Raw genomic sequence first — 23,621 nt, 5'->3', positions numbered from 1 at the left:
CTTACAAGTTTACAATTATAAGGCCATGAAAATGTCCAACTTAAGGCATCAACAGGATGGTACCTGGACTTTGAAGACAGGCAGCTAGCATCTGGGGCGCTTCTGTCACATGGAAAGGTACATGGTGACATCTGCTGGTCCTTCTCTCCTGGGTTTCATTGCTTTCAGCTTCTGGCTTCAGCACCTTCCTCTTAGCATCTCTGTGGGCCCTGTTTTAGCTTCTCTGGGGCTTTTCTCTGAATTTCATCTCCTAGCTTCTGTATATGTTTCATCCTCTTTTAAAGGACTCCAGTAAGTAGATTAAGACCCACCCAAATGGGGTTGGTAACATCTCAGTTGGAATAACCTAATTAAAAGTTCCTGCCTATAATTGGTCTGCACCCACAGGAATGGATTAAAAGAACATGGCCTTTTCTGAGGTACATAAGAGCTCTAAACTACCATAACATAAATGCCAGTTGGACAATACATAGTAAACTTGCTTATCTCATATTTTGACCAATTTGGGCTCAGCTGTTAGTCTGTTTGACTGTGACCGTCTCCCAGCCAGTCTTCTAAGCCCACACACACTTTCATTCTGAGGAAAAATCTTTCCTCTGGTTGCTTATTCTATTTTAATGTGTAATTAAGTATTTTAAAATTAGTTTGTAAAAATTTTAGCATATGATAATCAGGCAGTAATTATACATTTCAAAAATGTTCACTGTGGGGTATTTTGAAATGTACGGGAAAGCTCTTACTGTGCAAGGAATCCCTTTGCCTCATGTAGGAAGCAGTATATTTAGAAAAAGTAAGATGAAAATTGTTATAGATGATTACGAAGAGTGATACAAGTTTTCCTACAACCATTTTCACTTTGCTGCCAGATGCTGTAAAGCAATACAGTGGGGACACCATTCCTTCCAGTATCTGGCACCACCCACAGGACGAAATCCAAACTCCTTAACCAACTTTGCCTGTGTCCCAGGCCGTCCACTGTCTGCCCCCACCCACAGCCCAGCCTTGGCTCCAGCCATGTCCCCGCACACCCCTGACAGTTGTTAGTCTTTACCTTGGCCTCTCAGCTGCTTAGCTGTGGTTGGCCCCTCCCTGTCCTTTTAAATGAGTCCTATGTTTCCAAAATTATTCTTACTTTGTTCTCCTCCTTCTGTGACCTTTCCTTTCCTTCCCTCCACACTTCTTCTTCAGCCGCCCTTTAGATATTTGCACTCCTGGTGTTCCGTTCTGAATCTAGGATTCTGTTGCATCATCCTGTGCACTTTCGTAGTTTTAACTGTTGCCTCTATGCTACTGTCCTAGTTTGCCAGGGCTGCTGTGACAAACACCACACACTAGTTGGCTTAAACAGTAGGAACTTATTGTCTCACCATTTTGGAGGCTATGCATCCAAAAGATCAAGTCCTCTGCAAGACCATGCTTTCTCCCCAGAGTCTGTAGCATTTTGGTGCTGGCGTGCTGTGATCCTTGGGGTTCCTTGGCTTGCATCCCAGCCTCTGCCCACATAGAAATCCCTCTCTCTCCTTGTGCCTGCTCTTCTGGGTTCCATTGATTCTGGCTTCTTCCTGTGTGTCTGCGTTTCTTCTGGATATATAGAATTCCAGTAATATGGATTCAGGCCCAAACTGAAAATGGGCCACACCCATACCAAAAAGAACATGAGTTCACACCCACAAGAATGCAGATTAAGATTAGGGACATATCTTTTGTTGAGGTACATAATTCAACCTACCAAACTTACTATAACAAAATGTTTATCTCCTGCCCTTTCTCTTCCTTCTTCCTTAAACTCATATGTCCACTATCTGCTGAATATCTCCACATCAGGAATCTCAGACTTGATCTTTCTCCAACTGATCTTGTGCTTCTGCCTTCAAACCTGATGTTTGTCCTTAATTTCTGGACTCAGTGAAGGCAAGCTTTTTGCCTCTTGGATTCTGTGCTTCCAGGGTGATGTGAAGTTACTGCTGGGCTAACAGCCCCAGTCGCCTAGTTTGTTGCTGCCTGATCCAGTAGAACATGAAGAAAGCTGGCTCTAAGTGTGGAATGCTGGGCACCTATGAAATGGTTTCTGTTAACATTTTCATAAAAAATCCTGTTTGCACCACAATTACATGGAACTTTGAATAGGAAGTGAGATATGGTAGGTTAGTATAGGTTAGAGTGAAATAGTGACATATCCCAAAGTAATTTGGGCAGAGAATAAAAAATATATTTACAGCTTTCCCCCTCCCCCCGCTGAGGAGCTGGGAGAAAGTACGGAAGTGTTGGACTTCCTCACCTGGACTGGTGTTGATGTTGTCACAAACATTGAGGACTGGTGGTTTGATGTGCTGAGCCCTCTTATCACGGGACTTGCCCTTATGAAGCTTGTTACTGCAAAGGAGAGGCTAAACTTGCATATAATTGTGCCTGAGAGTCTCCCCCTGAGTAACTCTTTGTTGCTCAGATGTGGCTCGCTCTCTCTCTCTCTCTCTGTAACTAAGCCACCTTGGCAGGTGAAATCACTGCCTTCCCCACTATGTGGGACCCGACTCCCAGGGGTGTAAATCTCCCTGGCAATGCAGGATATAACTCCAGGTGATGAATCTGGACCCAGCATTGTGGGACTGAGACTATCTTCTTGACCAAAAAGGGGATGTGAAATGAAACGAAATAAAGTTTCAGTGGCTGAGAGATTTCAAATAGAGTTGAGAGGTCACTCTGGTGGACATTCTTACACACTATATAGATAACACCTCTTAGGTTTTAATGTATTGGAATAGCTAGAAGTAAATACTAGAAGAAACTACCAAACTCCAACCCAGTAGTCTGGACTCCTGAAGATGATTGTATAACAATGTAGCTTACAAGGGGTGACAGTGTGATTGTGAAAACCTTGTGGATCACACTCCCTTTATCTAGTGTATGGATGGATGAGTAGAAAAATGGGGACAAAAACTAAATGAAAAATAGGGTGGGATGGGGGGGGATGGTTTGGGTGTTCTTTTTTACTTTTATTTTTTATTCTTATTCTGATTCTTTCTGATGTAAGGAAAATGTTCAGAAATAGATTGTGGTGATGAATGCATAGCTATATTATCATTCTGTGAACAGTTGATCGTACATCATGGATGATTGTATGGTATGTGAATATATGTCAATCAAACAGAATTTAACTGAAAAAAAATCCTGTTTGCCTTTTTCAGCATCTGAGAAAATGATCATTTTAAATCTGGGAGGGGGATTTACTAGATTAAACCAAAATCTGAATTAATCATTTTCAGATCAGTCTCCAAATGGAATGGCAAAAGGTTAAATTACACCTGAACTGAACTGTGGTTTAAAACCGGAAAGAAATCTTATTTTGCAACATGAATTTTACGTTTTTTTTCGGGTTCTCTGAACTCATTTAATATTTTGTCCTTGGGTAAACATGCAGGATAATGTTAGAATTTGTCATAATATTTAATACAGAGGATGTAGAAGGGAGTTTATAGATGATTTTGCTTGTCTACCTCAATTTGCAAACACACAAACAAACAAACAGACTCAAAGCCTATTCAAAGGGGTTTGGATTCGTTTGGTTTGACACAGAATTTTACTCTGGCTGAGAAAGCCAAGTTTGCCTGCTGAGTTTCAGGAGGGAAGATGGTGCTTAGCTGAGTATAGAGTATGATTCAGAATGGCTATATTTGAACTCAGATAAAACAATTTGCATCTGACCTTTGAAATATCAGCAGTGAAATATTAGAGATACTGTACATTCCAAAACTATATTCTACCAAGCTGCAACACTATTTTAGAATTCAAACACTGAGTGCGTTAAAAATCATGACACAGGCACACACGTTCTCTTGCTCTGTCAGCTGAGGGTTCAGAAGCAGCAATGCAGCTCTGACAGCATGCGTTGCAGGTTGAGCTTGTTTCTAACATCACTCTCCAATAAAGGGAGTGGGGGCTCCTTGGAGAAATGTCTGATTCTAGGGCTGGACAGGAAATAGGCAAGAGGAGCTGGGAGTATCTTATAGTGCCAAAAGTAAGGAATGCTCAAAAAATGAAACAAACCAAAAAACCAAAAGCAAAACAACCCAACAAGCCCCATGGGGATGAGGTTTGCCAAAGGGACTCAGGAACCAATTGAAAGCATCCTCAAGGGCCAAAGCCAGAAAAATTTGAGCAAAAAATAGTGTTAGATTATAAACCATAGTATAAAATAAATATGAGTCCACACTGGCTTAAATAAATAATTGAATAAATGAATATTTGAGGGAGAAGAGACAAATCTCCCATGCATAAGAATTCCAAATGATCTATGAGGTGCTGCCCCCTCCAGGCAGTGGAACGTAACTCCCCACTCCTCAAGCATGGGCTGCATGGAATTGACTTCCTTCCAAGGAGCACAGCAGGGAAAGGGATAGAAAGGAGTAAATTTACAGTGGAGAAACCTGATTGTGGTGGTTTGGAGCTCTTTGTACCCCAGAACAACATGCTGTTAAGCTTAATCCATTCCTTAATCCATTCCTTTGATGTGTTTACTTCAGTTAAGGTGCAGCCCAGCCTAATTAGGATGGGTCTTAGTCCTATTACTGGAGGCCTTTATAAGCTGAGTAACATTCAGACAGAGGGAGAGAAAGCCACAGGGAGCAGCCAGAAGCTGAAACTCAATGAAACCTTTAAGAGAATGGAGAGGCCAGGAGAGGCCACCACGTGCTTAGCCATGTGGCGGAGGAGCCCAGAATCAAGGATCTCCGGCAGCCAGCCCCAGAGCGCCAGTCTTTGGGGAGAAAGTGTCGCCTTGATGATGCCTTGATTTGGACATTTTTCCAGCCTCAAAACTGTGGGCTAATAAATTCCCATTGTTTAACCCAACCAATTTCATGGTATTTGCTTAAGCAGCCCAGTTAACCCAAACACAGACAAAGACTACCTCAGCCAGGAGATCAAAGTCAAAATTAAGAGTGATGATCATATTGACAGTGAGTATCTTTGATATGAAGTGGTGAAAGTGACCTAACCTCTGCAGTCTTGCTCCTGCAGCCCATACCTCCATTCTAATCGTGAGAAAAGTATCAACCAATCCCAACTGAGGCACATTCTCCGAAACACCTGACCAGTACTCCTCAAACTGCCAACGTCATTATGTTGGTTTCCCGGCTGCTAAAACAAATACCATACAGTAGGTTGACTTAAATAACATGAATTTATTGGTCCACATTTTTTTACTTAAAATTTTTTTTTAATTAGAGGAGTTGTAGATTTACAGAAAAATCATATATAATATACATAGCTCCCATATTCCACCCATTATTAGCATCTTGAATTAGTTTGGAACATTTGTTAACAATTGATGAAAAAACATTTTAGTAATTGTTCTATTAACTACAGTCCATGGTTTTAACTTAGGGTTCACCATTACACAGTCCTATTGATTTTTTTAAATAAAAGTTAGTTTTATTGGGAATAACCCCTCTATTGCATTACTCTTTCTTAGTAAGAATTTAAAAAATTGCCAAATTATTGCCAGTCCACAGTTTTATCATATATAACACTGTGAGAGAAGAAGAGGGATTGGTCTATCATACATATTCCCAATGGGAAAATAATGCTTTTTTCTCTTCCAGAGTATTCAGTGTCTATGGGCTACATTTTTTTTTTTCAATTCAGTTTTATTGAGATATATTCACATACCATACAATCATCCACAGTGTACAATCAGTTGTTCATGGTACCATCATATAGTTGTGAATTCATCACCACAATCAATTTCTAAACATTTTCATTGCTCCAAAAAAAGATAAAAATAAGAATAAAGATAAAGTATAAAAGAACACCCCAAAAATTCCATCCCCATCTCCCCCTCGTTTTCAGTTAATTTTTGCCCCCATTTTTCTACTCATCTCTGCATACACTGGATAAAGGTAGTATGAGCCACAAGGTTTTCACAATCACACGTTCCCACAGGGTAAGCTACATAGTTATAAAATCATCTTCAAGAATCAAAGCTACTGGGTTGCAGTTCAACAGTTTCAGGTATTTCCTTCTAGCTATTCCAATACACTAAAATCTAAAAAGGGATATCTATGTAATGTGTAAGAATAACCTCCAGAATGACCTCTTGGCTCCATTTGAAGTCTCTCAGCCACTGAAACTATTCTGTTTCCTTTTGTTTCCCCCTTTTGGTTGAGAAGATTTTCTCAATCCATGATGCTGGGTCCAGGCTCATCCCCAGGAGTTAGTTATGTCCCACATTTCCAGGGAGACTTATACCCCTGGGAATCATGTCCCATGTAGGGGGGAGGGCATTGAGTTTCCCTGCAGAGTGAGCTTAGAGAGAGAGAGAGGGACCACATCTGAGCAACAAAGAGGTTCTCTGGGGGAGACTCTTAGGCACAATCATAAGTAGGCTTAGCCTCTTCTTTGCAGTAACAAGCTTCATGAGGGCAAGCCCCAAGATTAAGGACTTGGCCTACCAAATTGGTAGTCCTCAATGTTTGTGAGAATATCAGTAATAACCCAAGTGGGGAAGTTTAATATTTCTGCATTTTTCCCCAGTTCCTCAGGGGGTCCTGCAAATACATTTTTATTCTCTGCCCAGATTACTTTGGGATGTATCGGGCTGTCACACTAACCTATACAAGCCTACCAGATCTCACTTCCTATTCAAAGTCCCATGCAATTATGGTGTTTGAATAAACTGACTGTACAAGTTAAATTACATAGTGTGCTACGGAAAATATAGATTTTGTACCTAACAAACATCTCTTCCTTTGATCTCACACAGAAGTTGAAGTTTAAAGACACAGTCAATTTCATCCTTTACCTTTTGGCCTGATTTGCTTTAGTCCTAACCAGCTCCACTTCATTCACATCTCTAATTGAAGTATGAACTTTTTTTCACCTTTTTTTAACAGTTGCTCTATGAGGTAATACTGACATTCATAGTTGCCAAACCCTAGTTCTGAGTCTCAGGTGTCACACAGATACCCAAATTTCCAGAGACTGACCAGCTTATTCACAAACTGCTCAGCATCTCAGAATTTGGAGATAAATGTTACAACCCAGGAATAGATATGACTGCTGTAGGAGCTTACAATCTAAGGACCTTTACAATAAGCTTTCCCCGGATAACTCAATTCCCAGAGTTTATGCATTATGTTTGTCTGTATTAGTGAGGCATTAGAATGTTTGTCTTTTTTGGCTTACCTCACTCAAAATGCTTTCCTCAAGATCCCCATTCATTAGTTGCATGTCTCACAACTTCGTTCCTTATTGCAGCTGCTCAGTATTCTATTGTGTGCATACGCCACTCTGTTCATCAGTCAATATGCCCTTAGGCCACCTCCATTGCAAATCATGTATACTGCCTCCATAAACCCCAGTGTGCAAATGTCCATTCATGTCCCTGCTCTTGGATCTTCCAAGTGTATACCACATAATGAAGTTGCAGGACCTTATGGCCCCCACATACTTAGCTTCTTGTGGAGCCACCACACTGTCCTTCAGATAGGCTACACCATTCTACTTCCCCACCAACAGTGAATAGGTACATCCCTCTCTCCATGTTTTCTCCAGCACTTGTATCCCTCTGTTTATTTTTTCCCTGCAATTTTATAGAAATATATTCAGATACCATACAATCATCCATGGTGTACAATCAGTTGTTCACAGTATCATCATATAGTTGTACATTCATCACCACAATCAGAACCTGAACATATTCATTACTCTAAAATATATATGTATAAAATATAAAAAATTAAAAATTAAAAATAGAATAATAAAAAAGATAAAAGGAAAAATAAAAACACAATACAATACGATACAATAATAATGTCAGACAAGAACACCACCACCAGGAATCCCATACCCTCCCTTACATCCCCATCTCACAGACATTCAACTTTGGTATATTGCCTTTGTTACAGTTAATGGAAGCATGTTACAATGTTACTGTTATTCCTAGACTACCATTTGCATTGATTATATTTTTACCCAATACCTTCCTACCTTCCTTTTTTCAACACCTTGCAAGGTTGGCATTCATTTGTTCTCCCACATGTAAAAATATTTTTATATTTGTACATTTAGTCACCATCATTGATGACTCTAGGTTTCACTAAGTTATGCAGTTCCAGTCTTTATCGTCTATCCTTCCTTCTGGTGTCATACATGCCCCTAGCCTTCCTCTTTCAACTTTACTCACAGACATCTTTGTTCAGTGTACTTACAATATTGTGCTACCATCACACAGCACTATGCTATCCATTTTTAGATCTATACAGTCAATCCTGTTGAACATTCTATACCCTTTTAGCCTCAAATGCCCAATCCCTACCTTCTTTCTATCTCCTGATAACCTGTTCTCAGCTTTCAACTCTCAAAATTTGCTCATTAATGTTAGTTCATATTAGTGAGACCATACATTATTTGTCCTCTTGTTTCTGGCTAACTTTGTTCAACAAAACATCCTCAAGATTCAACCACATTGTTATATGTTCCATGACTTTGTTCTGTCTTACAGCTGTGTAATATTCCATTGTATATATATACCACAGTTTGTATATCCACTCATCTGTTGATGGGTTGTTTCCATCTCTTGGCAATCATGAATAATGCCACTATAAACATCAGTTTACAAATGTCCATTTGTGTCTTAGCTTTCAGTTCCTCTGAGTATATACCTAATAATGGAATTGCTGAATAATATGGCAATTCTATATTTATCTTCCTGAGGAACCACCACGTTGCCTTCCAGAATGGTTGCACCATTCTGCATTCCTACCAACAGTGAATAAGTGTGCCTCCTTCTCCACAACCTCTCCAGCACTTGTAATTTTCTGTTTTTTTTTTTTGATAATGGCTATTCTAGTAGGTGTGAGATGGTATCTCATTGTGATTTTGATTTGCATTTCCCTACCTACTGATTTTTTTTAAATTATTCTAGTAGCACATATACAACCTAAAATTTCCCATTCTAACCACATTCAAATATATATTTCAGTGCTGTGAATTACATTCACTATGGTGTGCAATCATCACCACCATCCATTACCAAAAATTTTCTATCATCCCAAATAGGAAGTCTGTACAATTTAAGCATTAACTCCCCATTCCCTACCCCACCCTGTCTCCTGGTAACCTATATTCTAGATTCTGACTCTATAGAGTTTGCTAATTCTGATTATTTCATGTCAGTGAGATCATACAATATCTGTCCATTTGTTTCTGGCTTATTTCACTCTACATGATGTCTTCAAGGTTCAACCATGTTGTTTTATGTTTCAGAACTTCATTCCTTTTTGCAGCTAAATAAGATTCTGTTGTATGTATAAACCACATATTGTTTATCATTCATGGGTTGATGGACACCTGGGTTGTTTCCGTCTTTTGGCAATCATGAATAATTCCACTATGAGCATTGGTGAGCAAATATCTGTTCAGGTCACTGATTTAAATTCCTTTGGACTTATACCTAGAAGTGGGATTGCTAGGTCATTTTATATTTAACCTTCTCAAGAACTGCCAAACTGTCTCCCACAGTGACTGCACCATTGTAAATTCCCAGCAACATTGAATGAGTGTTCCTCTTTCTCCACATCCTCTCCAACACTTGTAATTTTCCATTTTTTGAATGATAGCTATTCTAGTGGATGTGAAATGGTATCTCGTTGTGGTTTTGATTTGCATTACCCTAATGACTAATGTTGAGCAGCTTTTTATGTGCTTTTTGTCCATTTGTATATCTTCTTTGGAAAAATGTCTATCAAGTCTTTTGCCCATTTTTAAATTGTGTTGTCTTTTGTTGTTGAATTGTAGGATATATACTGTATATCAAACCCTTATCTTATCTGTAGTTTCCAGATATTTTCTCCCATGGTGTAGGTTGTTGATTTACTTTCAAGATAATGTCCTTTGATGGAAAAATTTGTTAACTTTGATGAGGTCCCATTAATCTATTTTTTATTTTGTTGCTCGTGTTTTGGATGTAAAGTTTAGGAAACCGTTATCTAACATGAAGTCCTATGTTTTCTTCTTGGAGTTTTATAGTTTGGTTCTTATATTCATATCTTGATCCATTTTGAGATGATTTTTGTATATGGTTTGCGACAAGGGTCCACCTTCTTTTTTTTGCATATGAACATTCAGTTTTACCAGCACCATTTGTTGAAGAGACTACTCTTTTCTCAATTAAGTGGACTTTGTACACTTGTCAAAAATCAGTTGGCCATAAATGTGCAGGCTGATTCCTGAACTCTTACTATGACTCTGTTGGTGTATATGTCTGTCCAGGCTGATGGTTTTAAGGCTAGGAGAAATCCAAAATTGAGACATTAACAAGGTGATGCTTTTTCCTCGGAGACTGTGGCGTTCTGGGGCTAACTGCCCGTGATCCTTGGTTCTTGGCTTTTCTATCCCATGACAATGCACATGGTGGTGTCCTCTTTGTCTTCTGCGTTTTATTGACTTCCAGCTTCCTGCTCTTCTGTGGCTTTCTCTTTCTGTGTCTGAATTTCATTGGCTTATAAAGGACCCAGGAATCAGGATTAAAGCTCAACCTCATTCAGTCAGGCCACACCTTAACTAAAAAAATAATATCTTCAAAGGTCCTATTTACAATGGGTTCATACCCACAGGAATGGATTAAGATTGAGAACACTTTTTCTGGGGTACATAATTCACTCTCCAACGTCCATCAAAAACAAGGGAGGTTTGAGGACTTAGAGCTAAGAAGAACATAAGGAAACATGGCTAGGAAATGTAATGTGGTGTTCTGGATAGGATCCTGAAACAGAAAATGGACATTAGGTGAAAGCTGAGTACCGACTTTAGTTGATAATAATGTGTCAGGGTTGGTTCATTAATTGTAACAAATGTACCTGTGGCAACCCGTTTCCTGAGCAAAACAGGCCTGCAGATCTTTGGTGCACAGCAGTCTGCATGACCTAGGCAGCTAAATGTTTAACCTATTGTCTTTCTAAGCCAGTAAGAGAAAAGGGGTAAACTGACCTTAAAATGTAACTTTATGGAAAGCAGGCAGGAACTGAGAGGCTATTAGTCTCACAAAAAGAGCAAAATGTAATTGTTCAAGTGTTATTCTAGTCCTTCCTGCACCACCCCCCAGGTCAGAATGACCTGTTCCTGCATCTATGCTCCCCCCACCCTTAGGAAGGCCTTTGTCTTAAACCCTTATAAAAGGCTTTCTGCCCTCTTTGCATCTCCCGGTCATATTCCCTATGAATGTGATGCCTGCCCGGCCTGAGAGAGCCGTCATGATCTCTCCACGACTTCTCACCCTGTAAGTAAGCCCTGAATATAAGTTCATGTATCAGAAAATGCTCGTTGTCTTCTTTGGCCTCTGGACTGGCATGGCCCTCTTGGGCTGCGACAGTACGATACTAATTGTCACAGCCCGAGGGGGCTGTACCAGTCAAAAGACCAAAGAAAATGCCCAGCATCTGCTGAAACATGAACTTTATTTAGGGCTTACTCACAGAGAGGCAGAATTTAAACTGCTTCTCTCTCGCTGGGCAGGTACCGCTTTCGCTGGGAAAATCGGTGGCACAATTCAGAGAACAGCAAGCTCTTTTATATGGGTTTTAGACAAAGACATTCCTAAGGATGGGGGGAGCATAGATACAGAACAGGTGACTCTGACCTGAGGGGTGGTACAAGAAGGACTAGAATAACAGTTAAGCAAATTACATTTTGCTCTTTTTGTGAGACTAAGAGCCTCCCACATCCTGCCTGCTTCCCATAAAGTTACATTTTAAGGTCAATTTACCCTTTTTCTCTTTACTGGCTTACAAAGCAATATGTTAAACATTTAGCTGCCTAGGTCATGCAGACTGCTGTGCACCAAAGATCTGCAGGCCTGTTTTGCTCAGGACATGGCTTGCCACACTAATGTAAGATAAAAATAGAGAAAACTGAATGTGGAGTACCTGGGAGCTCTCTATACTATCTTCACAAATTTTCTGTACTATCTAAACCTGTTCTGTGATAAAAAGTGTATTTCAAAGATGTGTCATCTTAAGAGCAGTTGTGATCTAAAACACTTGATGTTTACTTTTAGGAAGTGAATTTTTTGTTTTGAACAATTTGTAAGGGAGAAAGTGATGAATTAATAATTTTGAATGACAGTCATTTTTTCAAAAGCTATTTAGATTATCAGTAAGATATTTAACTAATATAGCTACAACAGTTTTAAGTAACCTAAATAACCTGAAGTGAAGGAGAGCTTATAAAGTTATATTTTGAGAAGTTTTTGTAATAGAAATATTCTTTGTGGGTGAGTCTTTACCACTTGTATTGGCCAAATTGACCAGCTGATTTCTTCTGCAAGGTGTTCTAATTGAACCTCACATTAGAGAATATACTCACTTATGTAAAAGTTATGCACTGAAATTTTGTAAGTCATATTTGAAATATTCATGGGTAACTCATTTAAAATAATTTTGGATAAATTATTGTGAAAATAATGAACTTTTGTAATGCAAATAATCATTTCCAATTTAGTTGGTTACTATATTGAGATTTCCTTAAGGCAGAACACTTCTGTATATATTCTGTGTGTAAGATGCAAGGAAGTAAACAGCTGCTCGACTCGACACTGGCTCAAAGCGGCCACAGAGAACATGTGAACACGTGGGCGTGGCTGTGTTCCAATAAAACTTTATTTACAAACCAGGCCTTAAGGCTGCTTTTGGCTCAGGGTCTGTAGTTTGCCAACCCCTGGGCAGACCAAGGCTATCCACCAGACAGATATTCCTTCTCCGTAAACCTCTTAACCTGGACTTCCTTGGACAGTCAAGAGTGGCCTCCGCAGATTTGTGAGCGTGGAGATCAGACCATTAGGCCCAGCGTTTCTTATTATCATGGCTGACCATTGTTTGGAATAACCTCGGCAAAATGGCCTTCGCGCTCCCTGCCTTGAGCCCCACGTCAGGGGGTGCTTTACATTCAAAAGATACACGTATCTGACTCGGGAAAGTCTACTGAAACAATGTAAAATTTGCTGGCGCCTCGGGCTGCGGCGTTCTCGCAGCGGCTCCGAGGCGTCCTGGGCCGAGTGCGCATGCGCTGAGGCGCATCTTCATCCCGGACACGGAACACCCGGAGCTTTCGACCCCTGTCAGGACCGCTCCAAGCCAGGGCGCTGCTCCACTGGACTTTTATAACTCCTAGATATTAGTGAATTCCTTCAAATTAAATCTACAGAAGTTGCAGGCGCACAGATTGAGACTGTTCCTGAGACGCTGGGTCAGCTCGCGTCTCATCCGAGGGAGGGATGATTTGGGGTGGCGGCAAATGGAGCGTGGAAGCAAGGCATCCTTGACCCCGGGATCTGAGGCGCGTGGGGTTATGGACGTCAGAGACTCACAAGCCCTCATGTGTATTACTGGGGAAAATGCTCTGGTCCAAACACTTATCTTGTCTTCTAATAATCACAAACAGCAAAGAAATTCATTAGTCAGTTATAATGTTATAAATGATTGATTATGAAATTATTTAGCAATGGATATTCAAGTTTGGTACCTTATCTGAAAGATTCAGATCAATGCTTCTCAAACTGGACTCTGCAGACAGACCACCTAGGAGTTCTTTTTGAAATGCAAATTCTGATTCTGTGGGTATCCGCCTGAAATCCTGCCTTTCTAACGAGGTCCCAGGAGATGCTGATACTACCAGACTATGAAACACTTTGAATAGCAAAAATTTGGAAGATGGTAAGCAACCAGTTTGGCTGATATAGGGGTGTGTGTGTGTGTGTGTGTGTGTGTGTGTGTGTGTGTGTGTGTGTGATCTTGAATTTGCTTTATTATCCTGTGTGGAATCATGGTGTAGATAGTATGAGACCGTATAAAATTACACACAGATAGACAGCATCTCTTTGTTTAAACACCTTTAACTCAGAAGTGGCATGATATAAAAACATATTCACAAATATTTGCCAGTGTATGCTGAAACAGATGCGAAAGACCCACAATAGCAAGAAGAAAGTACACATTTTAAGACAGGTCATTTTTAAATACTTTAGAAAAAGATCACTTGAATTTGATTAAAAGCCACCAACTTTTTCTCCTAAATATTTAGTTAATTTGAAAATTTTTCTAAACACTTAGGCATTCTCCAACAATAATTCTCTTAGCACTGATGTAATAAAGCTACTTGTTTTTATTGTTTAAAAAGGAATTGTTCATATATATATATATATATATATATATATATATATATATATATATAATAGTAGTGCCATTTCTTTCACTGAAAGAAAGAGCTCAAGGATCTATATAGCAAGCATTTCAATTCAAGTACCTGAATATACGAGGTTAAAACATGAAATGATGTCCCTGAGTACCTCCCAAGGGACTTACGATCAATTAAAATGGCTTTGTAATAAATCGTGTCACACCAAATGATTTTGATGGTAAGATGTTAAGCTATATGAAGATAAAAATAAGCAATAAATGTCATATATTATTTTGTTTTCTAGTTGCTCTGCTTTATTGTTTTGGATTATGTCATGATATCTGCTCAGTTTTTGGAAAGAAGATAGGAAAAAAAGATATTCCTACCAGTATAACACATTTACAGTGTGATTCAGCATGTATATGTATATTTAAACACATATATGCAAATGTATTCCTTTTAAAAAATATTGCAAACTTAAAATTGGTGAGGGTGACATATGGTAACTGTTTTATAAATAAAAACTAGAAATGTTCACAAATTGGATGAATGAGATGGTTCATTTATGTTGTTCCAGGATAGTTACCATGCACAGCCTAGAAAACCTTCTGTTTTTCACCATCCATATGTGTAATCTTCTATTACACATTAGATCCCAGGGGAAGGAAAGGTACATTTTAGACCTGCACTGTCCAAAACAGGCCCCAAGCACAGGTGGCTATTGAACTCTTGAAGTGTGGTTAATCCGAAATGAGATGTGCTGTAAGTATAAATACATGCTAGATTTTGAAGATTTCATATAAAACAGGTCAAATATCTCAATAATTTAAAAATATTGATTACATGTTGAAATGATAGTATTTGGAATATATTATTAAATTAATCTTGCCTGTTTCTTTTTACATTTTAAAATGTGGCTACTGGAAAACTTAAGCCTATGCATATGGCTCACATTTGTGTAACGGACAGTGCTTTTTTAGACCATTTTTCATCGGAAATAAATCAACCCATTTTGTTGTCTGGGGTAGTTCTCTGATAGTCAGTTGTTTATTTAATATTTTGTTGATCAGAAACTATCATGATTGCATTTAATCCCCAAATACAAATTCATTTTCAGTCCACTAGCTTTTTTATTGAAAAATTAATACAGATACATGTTCAAAAATTAAAATTTATTTTAATGTTAGAATTATGAAAAGAGAAAAATGTATCTTTCTTTCTCACTACCAGAATCTTACTCCCTCATGCCTCTCTGCACACATGCCATTTTAGATCCATGAGAATCCTTCCAGAAATAAGATGTATTTGTGTGTGTGAATACCACTTTCCCTTGTTTTAATACAAATAGGAGTGTGCTATAGACCAGGAATTGGCAAACTTCTTAGGTAAAGGGACAGGTGGTAGCTGTTTTAGACTTTCAGGGCCAGACCAGCTCTGCAACATCTACTCAACTCTGCCACTATAGTGTGAAAGCAGTCATGGAAAATGCATACATCAATGGGCATGTCTGTTTTCCAGTAAAACTTTATTTATAAAACAGGTGCAGGGCTGGATTTGGCCCACAGGCCATGATTTTCCAGCCAGTGCTAGTCAGTAGAAATAGAATTACTTCTCTATAGATCTGCTGTCTCTCTGCTTTGGTTCTTGTCCTTCCGTATATCAGGCATGATGATCTTTTAAAAATGAAGCTTGGCCGTGTCATTCCCTTGCCTAAAACTCTTTGACTTCTCATTGCACATGGAATTAAGTAGAAAATTCACAAGGACTCAAAGGTCTATCTGTGTCTGCTGCCTCATCTCACATCTCTCTTCTTCACTAGCCATCCTGGAAATTTCTCAAGTACTTGAACCTCCTGTAGTCCTTTCCCCTTCAGGGGTATTTCTTATTGTTGTTGTTGTTTTCAGTAAGGGGTTCTCTTCCCATTTCTTCTTATCCAGTTATCTCTTACCACTCTAGGCATCAGCTTAAATTTAACTTCCCTGTCTCAGTTGAATCAACGTGTTATACATTCCTATATTCTCATATGATGTTTGTTCTTTGGAATTAAAATTCAAATGTATTCAAAGTATGGTTTTCTTGAGTCGCCTATATCTAACCCAAGTAAGGCATTGATTATTTCCATTTTAAAATGTAACTGTCCTATTTGAGGGGTCAGCCTCTCAGCTTTCAATTCCTGGGACATCTGCCCATGGTCAGCAAAGTTCTGCTGTGACAAAGTTCTGCAGGTGATAACAGATAAACAAGATACCAACTCTTTGCTCCAGAAGTCCGCAATATTGTAGTGGAAACACACCAGCACACAGTGAACTGTAATGCTAAGCAGCATGTGATAATCACTGTTTTAGACATTCCAAAATGGATTACAGGGTGTAGAAGAGGCTCTACAGATTAAAATTAGAGTCGACGATGCTTTTGGAAATGGAATGATTTACGGAGTCTTTAAGCATGCAGTAACTGTAGGTCTTCTAGTGCCCTCAGCTGGCTCACCATTCCGAATGGGTCACTGCAGCTCCATGGCCATATCCACATGGATTGTTGGCCCCACACAAGCCAACGCGCCATGTTTGGTTTCAGAGAGTGGTTGTGACTGCTCTCCACTTATGGGAGAAAGATCCATGAATAGGTTGGAATATTATTGAAGAGAACACTTAAAGATTTCCTTGAAATGCTTTCATTTTCACTGCTGCTTTACTTCTCTGGTTAGGTTTACTTGTTTGTAACTTTCGGGTGTTTGTTGTTAAATGGGAGGGGGCGAGTGCAGACCGATTTGCACACACTGCCTCTCACTGTGATTCTCTTGGCATTCCTGGGCCGTCAGGAGCAGGGGAGCTGCCTCTGCTGGGGAAGGGGCTCCCACCTCGCAGGATGCAGAGGGCTGTCAGAATTCCCACTTCTTCATTAACCAAGACTCTTATTTCAGGAATGTCACATAAGTCAATGTGGCAGCCGAGACTGATAAAAATATTCCCTTCCCCATTATGTTCCTGTTACATTTGACAGACACAGGAGTCTGTCTATAATAAAGACTTTGTAGGTTCAGATGTGTAATGGGTTACAAATTCTGCCAACAAACATTGAGGCTCAAATATTTTATTAAAATTTAAGTTCTCTTTTCTTCAATAAAGTTGCGTATGTTCCCAAATTGCTTTCATAAATTGCATTTTCTGGATGGTATATTTTTAGTGATTGCAAAATGAAGTTTGAGAATTAGATTTTTTATTTTATTCTATGCACAAAACCTCTTAAGTAGGAGAGTGTCTTGATCTCAAGTACATTTACATTCTGGAGGAGAAAACCCTTCAGAAGGCTGTTACAAAAGTACAGTGAAAACAGTATGAGAACTTTGACTAGATTTATATTAATATAAATAGACAAAAGTGAAAGTGTCTGGGTAATTTTGAGGAGGTGTAATATATAAAACTAATGGATTGAATGCAGTGGTAAGGGAAAGAGAGAAGTCAAGTATAACTTCCTTGATTTTTGGCTTGAGTGAGGGGTAAAGATGACAATTTTTGAGAATGGGGAACAGGGAGAGAAATAGGTTTGGAGCAAAAGGGGAATCAAAAGTTCGGTTCAGACCAGGCTATATCTGAGAGGTTGGGAAGGCATCCTGTAGAACAGCAGGGCAAGCAGATAGCTCAGCCAGAGCTAAGGAACCCGTGGGGATTTGGAAGTCAGCATCACACACGGCCACAAAGCCATGTGGGTTTTGTGCTTGTAACTATAGCACGTCTGTAAGGATATTTTTAATGATGGGAATGCATTCAAGAACTTCTAAATGTTTTTCCCCCCTTTCCTTTCCAGAAATATCCCTAAGAGATTTGAACTTAAAGGACAAATTCATAAAGCATTTCACAGGTAAGCATATAATTTTTCCAATGATTCAATTTTAATAAATTCAATAAATTTAATAAAAAGACTGTATGCAAATTACTATTAGGCTCTGAGGATATGAAGATAAATGTCCATAAAGGGCTCACAGTCCAGTCAGTAGACCAGTGTCCACACCCCAGGGAAATGGACAAGTCCTACCAACCTGTGTTAATTGTGGTGTCAACCAGATCTTGACACTTAATAGAAGTATAAGCAAAGCTTTAGGGATATGTGGGAGATGAATCATTTTGCCAAGAACTGTCAGGAAAGGCTTGTAGAGGACATGAAATTTAAGAAACGGGGCTTAGGGGACAAATAGGGTCTCACAGGTTGGGAGAGGTCCTTTGAGCCAGACATGAAAGCACATGGTGTGGTTTGGGGAAGGTCGGGTGGATGGAGTCTGGAGTCAGCTAAGTAGGGGTGGGCAGAGCTGGTGGGAAAAAATACTGCTGGAAAGGTGGGTTGGAGTAATATTGTGAACCGTTTTCTGTGGTCTTGTAAGGAATTTAGACTGTGCTCTCCATCCGAGGGGGATAACACCAGTGTTTTGAACAGAGGAGGGTGACATATTCATACACCACACAGTAAGCACAGATGAAACACTCCCTCATGACACTCTTTTGTTCTTAAATCAATGTTGCGAATCATTCCATGGCCCAGGTTCTAGTAAAACACCAAATTATTTTAACTCTGCATCCCACATTTATATTGCTATCACCGCTCTGCTCCTAATCATACAGGAATCTTTCATTGTTTTATATCTCAGGCCTATAATCTGGGAAAGATGTGGGTTTCCCATTTAAAGGGTCTTACTTGCTAATGAACTTCAAAGTTATGGTGGTTGGAGGAGGATGACAGTGAGTTCCTCCCATAGCACCGATATGGATTGTTGCTGGATGTTAGCATGTCTGTGGAATCTCATACTTCTACCACTTCTATAAAAAGCAGAGCCCAGATATGGGGTGAAAGTTTCGGTGGGAGCCTGTCTAGGAGTTATGGGGATTGAAAAGGAAAGCCTTAAGACCCGTTCCACTTTACAATAGACCTAGAAACTAAGAAGACACAAATGACTACAATTAAAAAATGGAATAAATATCTGTACATATCAACACTAATTCCTATGAAATAAAAACTGGGCAATAGAAAATAGAAACAACTATATATATATATGTGTATATATATATACATACATATATATATATAAAATGTTCACATCTATTTGCTTTGCTCATTTTTTTTGCCTAGATCTTTTTTCCTTTTAATTATTCTAAAGAGTTCTCTTGAAATTGAAGTTTCCATTATGTGAGATGTTGAGAATGTGGAATCAATTTAGACTACATTTTGCAGATCGCAATTCACTACATCCCTTAGTTTCTGGGTTAGAACAGCTCGCAGTCTAGTTCTTTTAAGGGCATGGAAGGATGTAAACTGCAGTTCTGTTTCCTCCATCCATAAATTGCTAGCAAATGTGTTTGGAAAACACTTCTATGTTTATAGTGAGCGTACTTTTCCTGTCCAATAGGGCCAGTCACATTTTCAGCGGAATGTAGCAAACATTTCCATAGACTGTATCACAACACCAGGGATTGCTCAACGCCAACTTGTAAGTAGTGCGGGATTTTTTTTTTTAAACTCTTTATCCAAAAATAAATGCACATAATTTTAAACTTCAACTCTATGTGGGTAGGAACTAATAGACTAAACATTGTATAAGGTGCTGTTTATAATACTGACAGTACTCAAGGTTTGTATATGCTGCTGAAATTACAAGGAATTAAACCACATTCTAATTGGGAATACATCCAAATCTGAAAATAGCCAGATTTCCTTATGGACCAATTGTTTGTGAGGATTTAAACCTTTTATCATTTTTGAAATTCCTTGGCAAAAATAAACTGCTGTCTCATAAATGAAAAAAAAAAGTTTACTATGAAGTGTAAGTAAAAGTTTCCTCACATGTTATTTTAAAGTAAATGTTTTTAAATCACATTATTTATACAATGGGTGTTGGATTTTTCTGAATAATGAAAGCATGTGTTTTAAAAGATGGGCCAATGACTTTGTCTGGATATGTAAGTTACTAAAGTTAACAGCAATTCCAAACATGGTATCTTAATGCTGTCATTTAAAATCATTTTTATGTGTGGTAACTCAGTTGCCCGTTACAATTTACTTTCTAAACCAAAAATTTCCTTTTAATTAAAATACATTTTAAGTATGTTTTTCTTTTTACTAGATTGGTCATCTTGAGGAATATTTAATTTTATTCAGAAGGTGAAGTCACATTTGTTATACTTTTTCAAAAGCAACTTGAGTTTGAAGTGTAGGGAATTGAATTACACTGTAATGAAGGCAAAATGGCTAACCAGTAACACAGCACTGTGGAGAAAGTGTAGGCTTTGGAAGCAAACTGCTCAAACAAGTTGAAACTCTTTCTGCATCTCTAAAAATGAAGAAAACAATCACCTCTCTCATTTTGTTATTAGGAGAATTAATGAGAAAACCCATGTTGAGTACTTGATATATCAGGGCTTATGAAGTGAGAGCTATTGTCATTATGAATCAATGACAATAATTAACATGATTTGTTTCACAATTATATACCCTTTAATTTTTTTCCTAGATTACAAAAGATGCGCTAGATTGCTAACAAGATTAGCGGCCAGTCCACTGTGCACACAGACATAGGAAATTTAACTCGTGAGTAGGTATTTAATTTTCTGCTTATTCTGTTTAATATCCTAACTTTCTTAAGAAACTTTGGGCAATATACAAAATGAGGAAGCTGATCTTTGTAAAGCCTAATGAACTTAATCTGTGGATTTTTCACTTGGTGTTGACGTTCGATCTCAGTGCACAGACTAGTTTTATCAAATCGATTTAAAATACCCCAGCAGTGATTGAATTAAATAAGATTTGGTAGTTTGCCAATCTGAGTGATTTTTTTTTAACCTTTGAACATTTGGTATTATTTTATTGTTCTGCAGAAACATTATGCAGAGAGACATTCAATGAACAAAAATATCTACAGGTCTATCCTTAACTAGTACAAAGGATATAATCAAAGTGAAACCAGGTTTTAAAACTCGGTTTATGTAATATAGTTAAGGAGCAGGGAGAAAGTAATGGCAAAGCAGAGGAAAAGGAAAAGAATGAAGAATATGTAATCTTCGCCTGCTATAACCATTACTTTGCCTGAGTGGCTTGAGAGGTCAGAATTTTCATCCTGTTTAAATAACTCTAGAAGACCTGGGGCAATAAAGTATTTGTACAATCCTAAATATACTTATCATGAGCATAAGGTGTATTTGCAAAAATAGAATCTACACAAAAAGCTGAAAGGTAATCACCTCTTCACAAAGACCTATTTAAGCAGGAATCCTTTGCCGGTGCGGTACAAAGTCAATATTTTTGGTCAGAATTTCAGTACCAAGGATAGGTCTCTAATGAAACCGTGGTTTCTGGATGGTCAGGATGGAAATAAAACTCATGGACTGTCATTTAGAAGTATTCATGAATATCTCGAATTGGCCAAAATAACACACTCTATCCCAAATAACTAATCACATAGGGATTTACTTAATCCATTTTACAGGCTTGTGAAAATTACCAAGATAGTATTAGAGATATTATCAGAGATATTTCCTTTAGAAGAAATCACTATTTTTTTTTGTTATTCTTATTTAAAAAGCTATTTAAATTAATAAGAAGAAGAAGTACTGTTAATTTTGAGTTTCTGTAGTGGCTAAATTTTAAAAATCCACTTTATCTTAGACTAAGAAAATGAGCTAGATCATTTCACTGTTCAGTGGCAAAACATTTACATTAATTTTCAACCTATCTCATAGCTTTTGAATAGTGCAACACATGAATAAATCAAGAAAATTTATTTGGATAGTGAAATGACCTATATCAAACCATATTTTAAAATTAAAACACAGGTTTTCCAAGCAATTACATGCACTGCTTCATTTGATCTTCGTAAAAGGTCTCCAGATTAGTTAACACAAGTGTATGCTTTTATTTTATCCCTTTCTTTGTTTTAATATTTTTATGTAGACCAGTAAGTGTACATAAAGGTACAAAAACAACATAACAGGAAAAGTCCTCCTCCAACACAGTACTGAATTATAATTTATAACATTGTACTCAAACGTACATACTCCTGGTACTAGTCCATAGGAAACAGAGCTGATAAATATGACTGTTTAAAAAATTTTACAGTCTAGTGTTTTAGTGATTTCTTCTATAGGAAATATCTCTGATAATATCTGTTTTTAATTTTTAATTATTTATTTAGCAATATATTAAAATCAAGATATTTCATGTTAATAAATTTTAGGGATTTTTTTACATTTAGGTGATATAAAGTTTGTTTCTTTGGTACATCTGGTTATCACAAAACAAAAGGGATAATCACTATTGTCTCTCAAAGTCCTGATACCTCGCCCCACTCCCCCACAGTAGTCTACATTCTCAGGATTAGACAGTAAATTAAGAGTCCATAGATTCCTTAAGCAAAAGAAATTAAAATATGATTATGTAATAATTTTATGTTAAATATATTAAAAACCAGGTCATAAAATATATTTTCCTTCTTTTGCCCCCATAGGCGTTTTTCAAGAATGTAAATCTACTTTGAAAAAAAAGTGCCTGGAGTTATACTGACTGCAAAAAGAAATGAAGCTTCTAATATATGGTGTAGTAAAATGAGTAGAATCAGAGACTTCCTAGAAATAACTGATTAAATGTGTCCTGCCATAGAATGGAATTGTTCCTGGTTTATTTTTGTGTATATAGTAATTTGTAATTTTTTAAAAAGATGTTTGAATCAAAATATTGCAGATAGAATTTTAAAAATCATGCCATTGTACATTATTTTTGTTAGATATGTATATTCTTATGACTAACATTCCATCTATTTATGAATTAAATAGTTATATAACTTATGTCTGAGGGTGTCTGTGGAAAGGGACCCCTTTTTTGTACAGGATTTTCAATATGATGCTTGTGAAGCAATCATGCAGGAAGTCTGCTTTTATAATTCTTTTCTAATGTTATTTCTTTTTAATTCAGTATTTTGTTGTCATTTGCATTAATTAGAATTGTGATTTATATTAAAAATGAAATATGAAAAATCTGCATTGTTCATCTTTGGATTGAAGATATTTTGTCCCAGAGGTGATTATATTGAAATATAATTGCTATATATGAATATTTATAAAAGTACATACTTCCTGAACTGGTAATTAACAATGTATGTCCTTTTGAAATTAGAACACATAGTATTGCTGTCTTAAATAAAAAGAATGGCAGTGGCTCTTTGACTGGAGGGTGTGTGTCATGGAGAAGAACTTATGGGTTGACTGCTCTGGTTATATGTGACAAAGTACCCTGATAACGTAAATGCATTTCATTTAAAAGCACAATGAAAAATAAGAAATTTGCAAAAAAATAATAGGAAACCCTATCCCTTTAAGAAGTAGACAAACCATGATTTGCTTAGTAAGACATAGACAGTACATTTTCCCCTTTTCAATTGTTTGTGTCTGTGTCATGAAGATGTGTGTCTGTGCTAG

At 37.8% G+C, this 23,621-nt stretch overlaps 1 protein-coding gene across 1 annotated transcript in view; it reads left to right on the top strand.

Annotated features, from left to right (window-relative positions):
* Positions 1-22,714, top strand: part of ALKAL1 (ALK and LTK ligand 1) — a 34,808-nt gene extending 12,094 nt beyond the window's left edge. The window contains exons 2-5 of the mRNA XM_037802328.1: positions 17,974-18,027; positions 19,565-19,645; positions 20,666-20,746; positions 22,655-22,714. Coding sequence (XP_037658256.1) covers positions 17,974-18,027; positions 19,565-19,645; positions 20,666-20,730 — 200 coding nt within the window. The 3' untranslated portion in view covers positions 20,731-20,746; positions 22,655-22,714. The remainder of the gene's footprint in view (positions 1-17,973; positions 18,028-19,564; positions 19,646-20,665; positions 20,747-22,654) is intronic.
* The last annotated feature ends 907 nt before the right edge of the window (positions 22,715-23,621 follow it).

This window comes from Choloepus didactylus, chromosome 14 (genome assembly GCF_015220235.1).
Source record: "Choloepus didactylus isolate mChoDid1 chromosome 14, mChoDid1.pri, whole genome shotgun sequence".
In the NCBI taxonomy this organism is placed as follows: Eukaryota; Metazoa; Chordata; class Mammalia; order Pilosa; family Megalonychidae; genus Choloepus; species Choloepus didactylus.
Note: the sequence above shows the minus strand (reverse complement) of the source record. Positions and strands in the feature narration are given on the sequence as shown.